This window comes from Calidris pugnax, unplaced genomic scaffold (assembly GCF_001431845.1).
Source record: "Calidris pugnax isolate Ruff unplaced genomic scaffold, ASM143184v1 scaffold113, whole genome shotgun sequence".
In the NCBI taxonomy this organism is placed as follows: Eukaryota; Metazoa; Chordata; class Aves; order Charadriiformes; family Scolopacidae; genus Calidris; species Calidris pugnax.
Genome location: NW_015090879.1, coordinates 571,364 through 582,017, shown reverse-complemented (window position 1 = coordinate 582,017; position 10,654 = coordinate 571,364). Strand labels below are relative to the sequence as shown.

At 63.4% G+C, this 10,654-nt stretch overlaps 2 protein-coding genes across 2 annotated transcripts in view; both read right to left on the bottom strand.

The window, feature by feature from the left end:
- Positions 1-549: 549 nt before the first annotated feature.
- LCK (LCK proto-oncogene, Src family tyrosine kinase) lies at positions 550-8,504 on the bottom strand. Its single transcript, XM_014946512.1, has 13 exons — positions 8,368-8,504; positions 5,203-5,309; positions 4,996-5,077; positions 4,821-4,911; positions 4,603-4,701; positions 4,358-4,461; positions 4,117-4,266; positions 3,519-3,671; positions 2,713-2,892; positions 2,254-2,330; positions 1,996-2,149; positions 1,367-1,498; positions 550-942 (listed from the first exon to the last, which is right to left on the bottom strand). Exons 2-13 carry the CDS (start codon positions 5,302-5,304, stop codon positions 740-742), a joined length of 1,527 nt encoding a protein of 508 aa, XP_014801998.1. The 5' UTR covers positions 5,305-5,309; positions 8,368-8,504; the 3' UTR covers positions 550-739.
- A 1,912-nt stretch (positions 8,505-10,416) lies between these two features.
- Positions 10,417-10,654, bottom strand: part of LOC106890538 (proto-oncogene tyrosine-protein kinase LCK-like) — an 8,171-nt gene continuing 7,933 nt past the window's right edge. Inside the window, exon 13 of the mRNA XM_014946439.1 lies at positions 10,417-10,644. Coding sequence (XP_014801925.1) covers positions 10,417-10,644 — 228 coding nt within the window. The remainder of the gene's footprint in view (positions 10,645-10,654) is intronic.

The following is a 10,654-nucleotide window of genomic DNA, read 5'->3' as shown; positions in this document are numbered from 1 at the left end:
GGGGGGCGGGGGGGGCACGCCAGGTGAGGCTGAACCATCCCAGGGGACGGGGGGACACACACACGGTAGAGGCCTCCACAGGCACCCAGGCCCCGGTTTGTCCCCCCCGGGGTGGGCGAGAACAGGGTCTGACCCAGCCGGGGTGGGCCTGAGGAGGGGGGCTTGGCCCCCCAGCAGCGCCCCGGGGTGGAGTTTGGTGTCGGCGGGTCCATCCCCTGTGGGCATCACCCCGCCTGCCCCATGGCGGCCTGGCCTCCCTGGGCCGCACTGACACCCTCCAGCCATGGCGGGGCAAAAGCCTTTCTTTCCCCCAAAAAGTGGACAGTGGTTGGTAGGAAGAGCATCCCACGGCCAAAGGATGGGGTGCTCGTCGCTTGTGGGGGGGATACCCACCATCGGTGGGGCTGAGGGAGGCAGCAAGGCCCAGCCAGGGTGGGGTGGGGGGGCTGGAGGCCCGTGTGGGGCTGGAGGCCGCAGGGACAGCACCCACCAGAGCCCCCCACACACCCCCCCCTCCTTCCACTCTTTGGAGTCAGTTGTTGGCTTTGGCCATCCCTCGCCTTCTGGGGCAGGGGGGAAGGTGAAATCCGCTGCTCCAAAGATTTGAAGCGCTTCAGATCTTTACTGCTGAGGTCCAGGCAGTGCCAGCGCCCCGGGGCCGTGTGTACGGAGTCTGTGTGGGGACCGTGAGCCCCCGGACACCCCAACACAGGGTTGTCCAAGCCGGTGCTGGGGGTCTTCACGGCTGCTGCTGGTACTGGCCCTCGGTGGCGGTGAAGAAGTCCTCCAGCACGCTCTTCATGTAATCAAAGGTGGGACGTTCCTCGGGCTTCTCCTTCCAGCACTGCATCATCAGTTCGTACAGCTCCTGCGGGCAGTTGTCGGGCTGCGGCATGCGGTAACCGCGCTCCAGGTTCTGTATCACCTCGGGGTTGGTCATCCCTGCCAGGACAAGGCACACAGCATTGAATTTGGGTCACACCCCCCCCCCCCCCCCCCCCCGCCGCAAAAAAAAACAACCCGAGATTAATAATAGACCAAAAGTTTGGGCCCCCCCCCCCCCCCCCCCAACATCGCAGGTAGGACCCTCCATTGGCAAATCCCATGGGAAAGCTGCTTTCCCTCTCTACTGCCTCGGAAACATCCCTCCCCCCGGGTGGCTTTGGAGCGGTGGGTGGCCATGTGCCTGGGGAAGTGGTGGAAACCAGGGATGGCTGTCAGGGAAAGGAGCCAGATGGGGCGGCCGGGGTGGCGTGTGTGCGTGCGGGAGTGCATGCACGCACTGCTGGGTGTGCGCTTGCGTGAGTGTGTGTGTGTGTGTGTGTGTGTGAGCCCTTCTGCCGCGCAGCTGCCGGGAAATCCTGACCTGGATACGGGATCCGGCCGTAGGTGACGATCTCTGTCAGCAGGATGCCGAAAGACCAGACATCGGACTTGATGGTGAACGTTCCGTAATTAATTGCCTCCGGCGCCGTCCACTTAATGGGGAATTTAGCCCCTGAAAAAAACAGCGGGAGGGGAGAAAATAAAACTGAAAATAAGGCTGAGCTGGAAATGTCCCTCTCTGTTTAACCTGATGTGACAACCCCGAGTCAGACTCTGTCCCTGCTGTATCCCTGGGGACCAGCTGGGTTTGGTGACAACCCTCCTCTGCCCCCCCTGCCTGGCTGGGTACAGAGCCCCCAGCGCCGCCTGGCACCCCTGCAGCGGGCCAGCAGGTCTGTTCCTGCAGTAGCCACCAGATAGGGCTGTCACCCCACCAAAAGCAGGGTCGGGTGGGTATGTGAGATCCCGCAGCCCCCCCTCCAGCTGTGGCTGGAGGGAGAAGTGGTCGGGGGAGGACCCCCTGCCTGCTCCCCTCTCCAGGAGCTGCTCCCAGGGCACCGTGGGGACCCCAGAAGAGGCCGGGGTGAGTGGGGGGTTCCTCCTCCCACAGCCCCAGTGAGCACCCCAAGAGTGGTGGGGCTGAGGCGGGGGGGTGGGGAGGACACGCACCCTCACGAGCCGTGTACTCGTTGTCCTCGATGAGCCGGGCCAGCCCGAAATCGGCAATTTTGCAGCACAGGGTGTCCGACACCAGGATGTTGGCCGCCCGCAGGTCGCGGTGGATGTAGTTCTTGGCCTCGATGAAGGCCATGCCTTCGGCGATCTGTGGGCCGGATTAATTGCAATTAAAAGCCGTGGGGGCAGCCCCAGCTCCAGCCCTGGCAGAACCCTCCCCGCCAGCAGCCCCGCGGCTCCGTCCCCCCTCACCTGCGCGGACATGTCCAGCAGTTTGTGGATGCTGAGCTTGAGTCCTTCTGAGGTCTTGAGGAAGTCCACGAGGCTGCCTGCGGGGAGGGAGCGGGTCTCAGCGCTGCCTCCCTGCCCCACGGTGCCTCTGGGGGCTGGGTCTTGCACCCGTGGGTTCACCAGGGCATCGTCCTCCGAGTGAAACACCAATGGTGGGGCTGGGCAGCTCGCAGCCCCCAGAAAGGCGGGCAGGAGTGGGTGGGCAGGAGACCACCCTGCCTGCAAGGTCCTTTTCCCCCTGCCAGGGCTGACCCCCGAGCTCCCAGCTGCTGGGAGAGCCGTGGAGCAAGGCCAAGGAGGCAAAGGATGCCAAAAGCAGCTCGAGACACCAAAGGGACCAACCAGGAGCTGAAGCACCACGGCTCTGCACAGCCCCCAGCCACCCCCCACCCACAGTGGGAAGCCCCCGGGTGCCCTCACCCTTCTCCATGTACTCGGTGATGATGTAGATGGGCTCCTTGGTCACCACGGCGTAGAGCCGCACCAGCCGCGGGTGCTGCAGGTTCTTCATGAGGTTGGCCTCCGCCAGGAAGGCGCTGGGTGACATGCTGCCCTGCTTCAGGTTTTTGACGGCCACCTTGGTGTGGCCGTTGTAGAAGCCTGCGGAGAGACGGGGCAGAGCGTGACGGGGCAGAGGGATCCCGTCATGGGGGCACGGCCAAGGGACGTGGTGGCAATATCAGTGCTGGCCAAGGAGGCAAGCGTGGGGGCTACTCTGTGGACCTAGAGCATCCCAACCCAAGGCTGCACAAGCAGGAGATGTTGGAGATGGAAAAGTTTGGCTGAAGAGGAGGAGCTGGGCAGCGATGCTGAAGCCAGGTGTCCGGAGGAGACTTTGGGGGATGGCCAGCACTTGTAGGAGCAAAGGCAGAGACCCCGCTGTGGGGCAAGATGGAGAGGAGTGGGGCAGTCCCTTCCCCACCCAGGGAGCAGAAGGTGCTTTTGTGGACGGGTGGCAGCATGTTTGGAGCCCCCACGCTGCCTCCGAGCCCCCAGTTGCTCCCAGCGTGGCAGCAGCAGCCACAGCAAGGGATGTTTTCTGTTTGGGGGCACCCCCGGTGCTGACAGGCCCCGTGCCAAAGAGCCCAGCTCAGTGGGGACACGATGCAGGTGGCACCCTTCACTCACAAATCCCCTGGGAAAGCTGATGCTGCCCACACCAGTGCCCTTATCCGGGAGGAATAAGTTTCACCCTGAAACTGCATCCCTGTTTCACCCTGACTCACCCATCCAGACTTCTCCAAACTGCCCAGCTCCCAGCTTCTCCACCAGCTTCAGCGACTCCCGCGGCACCTCCCACTCGTCCTGCCACCACGGCTTCTGTGGCTTCTGGGTCCGGCAGGGCTTGCCGAGGCGGGTGCACAGCCCGTCGGAGCTGCCTGCGGTGCAGGGGCGGGCAGGGCCAGCGTCAGGGCGGGCAGGGGCTCGGGGCACCCGGCACAAGCTGATGCCTTCACTGGGGCACATGGTCCTACCCATCCCATCCCATCTCCATCCCTAATCCCATCGCCATCCCCATCTTACCCCTTCCTATCCCACCCCATCCCCATCTTCATCCTAATCCCCATCCTATCCCCATTTCATTCTATCCCATCCCATCTCCATCCTCATCCTATCCCCATCTCATCTCCATCCTCATTCCCATTGCCATCCCCATCTTACCCCTTCTTATCCCATCCCCATCTTTTCCCGCCCCATCCCCATTTTATCCCCTCCTATCCCCATCTTTCCCATCCCATCCCATCCCCATCCCATGCCTGCAAGCAGGACCAGCCCCTGGACCACTTGTTGCCCCACCACCCCCAGACCCTGGAGGGCACGCACGTGTGTAATACTCCACCAGCTCGTGCAAGCTGCTGAAGGTGACGCGGGGGGAGATGTAGTACCCCCCGTTGTCCATGTTGCGGATCTTGTAGTGCTTCACTGTCTCACCCTGGTTCTGGTCAAAGTCCCTCACCGACAGCGAGTAGGAGCCTGGGGAGATGGGGGACCGTGTGGGTGTGGGGTCCCAGGGCTCCTCCCAGTGCTGGTGGCAGGAGAAGCCGGTGGGACCCGCGGGAGGTACCTTTGGAGGTCTCGCTCTCCCGGATGAGGAAGGAGCCGTGGGTGTTGCCCGACGCCAGGAGCTGCCGCTCCGCATCCTTGCGGCTGATGTTTTTGAAGAACCACCTGGGGACACGGGGCAGGATTAGGGCTGGATCTCAGGCGACCTTCCCCCACCAGTGCTTCAGGAGATGCTCCTGGCACCTTCCCCTGCCATGTGCACAGCTCCTGCCCGGGCACGGCTCCCACTCAACTCCCCCCACTCACGGCTCGGGCTCCAGGCTGTTCACCATGGCCACGAAGTTGTAGGGGATCAAACCCTCCTGGCCAGTGGTGAGCGACTGTGCCTTCCACCACTCTCCACTCCTGCAAGGACACAGCAAGATGAGACACCCTCCCCGGCCGCCAGGACCCCACACAGACCCCCAGGGGAGCCACGGGGTCACACCAGGATGGGTTCTGGGGTGCCATCGGCGCCCACTCACTCTTCCAGGATGCGAAGCTTCTCCCCCTTCCGCAGCCCCAGGTCCCCATCGTGCTTTGGCTCGTAGTTGTAGAGGGCCACCACCAGCTTATCTGGGAGGACAAGCGGAGGGGCAAGCTGGCAGTGGTCAACTGGGGGGGTGTCCACACTTGTCCCCTGCCGCGGCTGGACCTTACCTTGCAGGGGGGAGCACGGCGGGGACGTGCCCTCGTAGGACACCAGTGGGTCTTGCACCTCGGAGCCATTGCGGATCAGCCTCTGCGAGGGGACAAGGAGCCCTGTGAGCCTTTGTCCTCCTGGGATTTGCCCATCCCAGGGATATCTCGGGAGGCGTTTGGCCACCAGGATGGGGGACGGGGGGTTCTGCTCAACCCCCCCCTCACCTGGCGCTTGCTGTCGGGCTCGATGGGGTAATTGCAGTGCTCACAAATGTCGATGTTCTCGATCCAGTCGTCGTCGTAGTCCGAGCTGCAGCAGCAGCCCATGGTGGCTGCAGGGGGACAAGAGGTGACGGGGGAAGCCTTCGCCCCCCCAGCCCAGCCTTGCCTCTCCCCCCACTCCAGCACATCCCCAGCCCCGTGTCCGTCCATCTGGCTGCCCACATCTCATGGCCCATCCCACCCACTCCCCAGGTCCTCTGCTGAACTGAGGGCATCCCCTGACTCTCGGTCACCAGCCGTATTTCCTCTTAATTTTGTTCTGGCTTCGTTAATTAAAAACACTGAAGGCAATTAGTTCCCAGCCTGAGGCTCCCCTTTCCCAGTGTGTCCTCCTTCGCCAGCTCCGTCCCACCCTACGGCCCTTGGGCTGATCCCTACATTCTCTGTCTAGATAACAATCTAATCATGAGTATCCCATTAGTAATTAATACGTCCTGGCCCTGCAACGTGGGGTTTTTTTTACAAGGTTTGGCTGGACCAGGCACTTCCCCGGCCCTAAAAGTGGCTCCTGGGGTGGGAGGCGGATGCGAGCGTTCCCCCACCCACACTGCATTGCCTCCGATTTCCTTCTCCCTGGGGCTCTCGTTAGCCTGCCCCCCCCCAGCATTCACCCCATCGCTGTGCCCCTGTTTCTCCTGTGTCAGGGATGGGCTTTAAACCCCCATCCCTGCTCAGGGTCTCCTCATCCTTGGCAGGTCCCCTCCAAAAACATCAATGACCCCCTCAACCTCAAGCATCAGCCCCGGCTAGGGTGACACTGACACAGGGTCCCCGGCAGCACGGTGTGGGCACCGGGGCAACCTGGCAGCGATGCCACCAGCGTGGGATGGGCTCTGGCCAGCTCCCCCCTTCCCACAGAAGCCTGGCGTGGCACAGAGCTGGTAGCCCCGGCAATGCGTCACGAGGAAACGGCGGCCCACGGCCCTGGAAAATACTCTTCCGTAGAATCCCCCAGCGCCCACGCCACCGGGATTTCTCTCCACCAAAACCTGGCCCCCAAACCCTCTTTCCAGGTTCTGCCCAGCAGGTTTTTGGGGGGGGGGCTGGCTCTCTGGGGGCCCCGGTGTGGTTTCCGCAGACGCCGGGTGCCAACGGCAGGGCTGGGAGCCCCGCGCCGCCAGGAGCCAGCCCAGGTGTCTCTGCCCCCAGCACCCAAAAACAGCGGCCGCTTTGCCAAACGCCGAGCAGGAGCTCTTATCTGGCAGCGAGACGGTGCAGCTGCGGGGGGTCCCCATCCCCACCATGCCCTGCAGTGAGCCGGGTCCCCAAGGGGGCTGGCTGTGCCCCGGGAGCCACTGACCCTTTTTTCTCCTTGGTTTCCTACTCGGGAGCCCATCGCAGGGCACTATTTTCACAAGCAAACACAAAAATCCACCTCTCTCCACAACGCTGGGAAGATCATGGCAGTGGGGTCTTCGTTTGAGTGGGTACCCCCATGGGCAGCTGGAAGAGCCTCGCAGGGGGTCCCCGAGGCTGGGGGCTCCCAAGGGCTGCCAGCCCCCAGTGCCACCAGCGCTGGCCACCAGAAGCTGCTGCCAGCCAAAACCCCCCGTTTGCACGGCCAGGGCTGGTTAGACCAGGAACCCCCTCCCTCAGGGATGTCGTGGCATCCACGGCAGCATCATGGTGGCCATCCCCACGGTGCCACCTCAGGGTGCTCATCACCACGGTGGCCGATGGAAGGGGCCGATTGGCAAGTTTGGAGAGGAGAGCGGGGATGACCAAACCCACCCCCCCACGCCACAAAATGCTGCTTTGGGGACTCAAACGCTAAAAACCACCCTGGTGCCTTCAGCTTCTGGTGACACCTATTTGGGAACGCTCTTTGGCACCCAAGAAGGGGCTCCGTCATGGTGCCCCAAGGCAGGCAAGGGGAGCGGGCAATGCCCCAGCGATGCCCACCCCGAGCACAACCCCGACCCCGCAGAGAAGCCCCCACTCCCCCAGGCCTCCCCACAAGCCCTAAAAATGCCTTTACCGAAGGCGAGCGGTGCCAGGAGGTGTTTTTTCCTCCCTGCACAAAGCCAGGGTGGGGAGGGACGTGCTGCTATTGTGCCTTTTTTTTGTTGTTGTTGGTTTTTTGGGGGTTTTTTGTGTTTTTTTTTTTCCCTTATATACTCAAGCCGCAGCATAATTTCCACCCAGCAGCCGTTTCACCTGCGCGGTGTGCGAGGGCCACACCGGTGACACAGGGGCGTTTGAAGTCGGGGTGTTTTTTTGCGACTGCATCTGTGCAACCGAATTTCTCGTACCGAGGCTGCCTGGGAGGGAGGGAGAGAGGGATGTGTAGGCGCCCTGTGCCTCGCCATATCCCCATGGGGGGGGCACATCCTTCCAGAGCCACCTATGCGTCCCCCCAGCCCCGGCTCTGCTCGGGAGCGTGTCTGGACCCTCCTGGTTCTTCCTGGAGGAGCTGCCCTGGGGCTGGTCCTTCCACACATGCTTCTTCGGCCGGGTCCGGTTGGTTTGTTCACTGGCGTGGGCGGGCGTGAGGAGGGCTGAAGGTTGGGCTGACCCTCTCCCTGCTCCTCTTCAAGGCTCACCGGGGCACCCCGGATGTCCCCAAGCCAGCTGTGACCCAGATGGAGAGCCCAGCCCCACGCCGGCAGCACGAAGGACCACAGTCCCCAAGCTGCCATCGCAGGGGAGAGCTGTTGGTGCTGAGACAGCCCCGAAACTGGGTGTATCTCGGTGCCTGAGCCCCCCCAAACTGGGCAGTGGACCCCAATGGACCGGCGCCAAACTGGCCTTGGGGACAAAACTCCTGCTTTGCCCTGGAAATGGGGGCTGGGGGAGAGCCCTGCGAGGTGGCCAGCGCTCCCACCCTGGGCAGGGCCACCAGGCAGGCAGAGGACATCGGGGAAGCACCTTTCCCCCCAGCTGGGAGGCCACAGAGGAATGGGGAGCACATCCCCGCTCCCTCCATCCCTCACCCCGGCACCAGCGCTCACGTCCCCCCCACAGTGACAAGCCTTCAACCCCCATTTCCATCTCTCCAAGGGGCAACTTTGGAGAGGACAACAGGACCCCCCAACCCTCCACAGCATCCAGGTGGTCCCCAGCTCCATCCAGAGGTTGAGAACCCTCTCCCCACCAAGTCCCCATTACCTGTTGGCAGCGAGGTGAGGACCAGCAGCTCTCAGAGTCCCATGGCCCCACGGCAGGAGAAGTCACCGTCCCCTCTCACATCCTCTCCATCCCCAGCAGGAGCGTGGGGATCCTCTGGGGAGCAGAGACGAGCCCCCCAGCGCACGGGCGCGCGCGCTCCCCGCCGCTCGCTCTCGCTTCGCCGCCTCGCCCTGGTTTCCTGCCTCATGAGCAAACTCTAGAGAAGCTGGTTCACAGCTCGCGCACGACCGCAAGAACTAGTGACAAACCCTGATGGCTTCCTGCCATCCCCGGCACCGAGGGTCCCTGCTCCGGGTGCCCCCGGCCACCAGCCACCAGGGACCCGGTGGACAAGGAGACGCTGAGCCCCTTGGCTGGTGGGAAAGCGGGGTCCCGCAGGCTGAGAGACGTGCTGTGAGGGGCTAGTGATGGCCAGGGGTCTGTCACCCGCTGCCTGGGCACTCCCGGCCAGCTGAGCCCACCCCGGTCCCCTGTGCTGTCCCCTCTCTGGTGCTCAGTGTGGGTAGGATGGTGGTGCCATGCACCAGCCTCCCCTGACACCAGAGGACCCTACACAGGTTGTGGGACCCATCCTGCATCCCACAGCCCCTGCTTTGGCTGTCACCACCGGCTCACCCCAGATCCCAGCACCCGGAGAGCGGTGGTGACAGTGGCTGAAGCCGAGGGGACGCGTTGTGCCCCTGGCCAGGGCCACCAGCCCTGTGCTGTTTTGGTTTTTTTGGAGACGGCTCTGAGCAGAGCAACCACAACACCATTGTCTTGGCTTTTGCGATCAAACACGAAGCCGCAGGTACCCGCCGGCTGCTCTGCGGAGGCACAGGCAGGAAGCCCAGCTGTGCTGGGGGGGGCTGCGGCGGCCGGGGGGGCACCACAGCACTAGCACTGGGGGCAGCATCCACCCCGGCAGGGACATTTCTCAGGGGCAGCCACGCAGCCCCCGTCCCATCGTGCTCACCAACACCATGGGAGCCCCAGGGGTGGTGGGGAGCTCTGCCAGGCCCTGGGGAGTGCTGCAGCCTCGGGGTGCACATCGGGCTCTTCCCCTGTCCTGCTGCTACCCTGGGAAGAAGCAGCCCCCAAAATCAGCCCTGGGTCACCCCACAGCTTCCCCGGGTCACCCCACCTCTTCCCCAGCGCTGCTTGCCAAAAGCCTTCTGTGAAAGTCACATCCCCAAGCGGCAATTTCGTTTGTGAAGGGTTTGGTGTTAATGGAGGAGGGGAAAAGAAAACAAAACCAGACTCCTCTGGTGAGGACAGCATTGCCAGCCTCCACTGGTACCAGCCCGGGGTCCCTGCTGCGCCCATCTCTGTGCTGCAGGGGGTCCCAGGACGGGGCAGGATGGGGGCACGGGGGCTGCCAAAGCCTGAGCCCAGCCCCTGACACCTCCCGGCTTCAAGCCTCAAAAACAACCCCTCCGTTTGCAGCCGGTTTGGTGACAAGCGTTTCCTGACACGGCGCAGCCCGGGCACCCACCCGCTGGAGAGGCTGGCAACAAAGTCCTCAGAGCAGAGACACCATCTCCCCGGCACGGCACCATCCTGCCGTGAGATGCCACCCACGCCACGAGCCAGAGCCCCCGGGAACGGCCAGGGAAGGGGCAAAGGCAGCACCATCCCTCCTGCCACCTCCATGTCCCCCACAGCAAAGGGTCAGGACCCACATCTGGAGGCACAGGCAGGTGCTGGCCACCCACCCCCCCCAAAAAAAAACCAAGGAAAAACCACCATCTCTCACCTTCACCTCCTTTTATTCCTCCTCAAAGGGCTGCTCCCCATGTTTTCCACTGTAGCTGACCCCACCATCCTTAGGGACAGGGCACTGGGTGCCCAAAAACACCCTGTGCCCGATGGGGACGGTGGCATTTCCCCCGCCACCATGGCAGGGGTGGCAGCACCTCAGCTCAGCACTGCCCACCCCGAGGGGATCTCAGCCCCAACAGCAGCTCCATAGTCCTGGAGGCATTTTTGGGAGGAATTCTGGAGCCCTACCAGGTCCGGGCACACCCACAGGTGGCCGTGGGGTCCTGCTCAGCAGAGGGAGAACCGTCGGGAGTTGATGTTCATGCGGGTGACGCCGATGTGCTTGAGGGGCATGGAGAGCAGGAAGGCAGCCTTGGGTGGGATGTTGCAGAGCAGGTCGGAGTCTTCCTCGCAGCCCTCCAGGCCGAAGGTAGCGTCATCCAGCATCTCCTTGTGCTGGTGACAGGCCTGCTCCACCTTCAGCCGGTGCAGCTGCGCCCGCAGGCGCATCAGCTGCTGCGCCAGG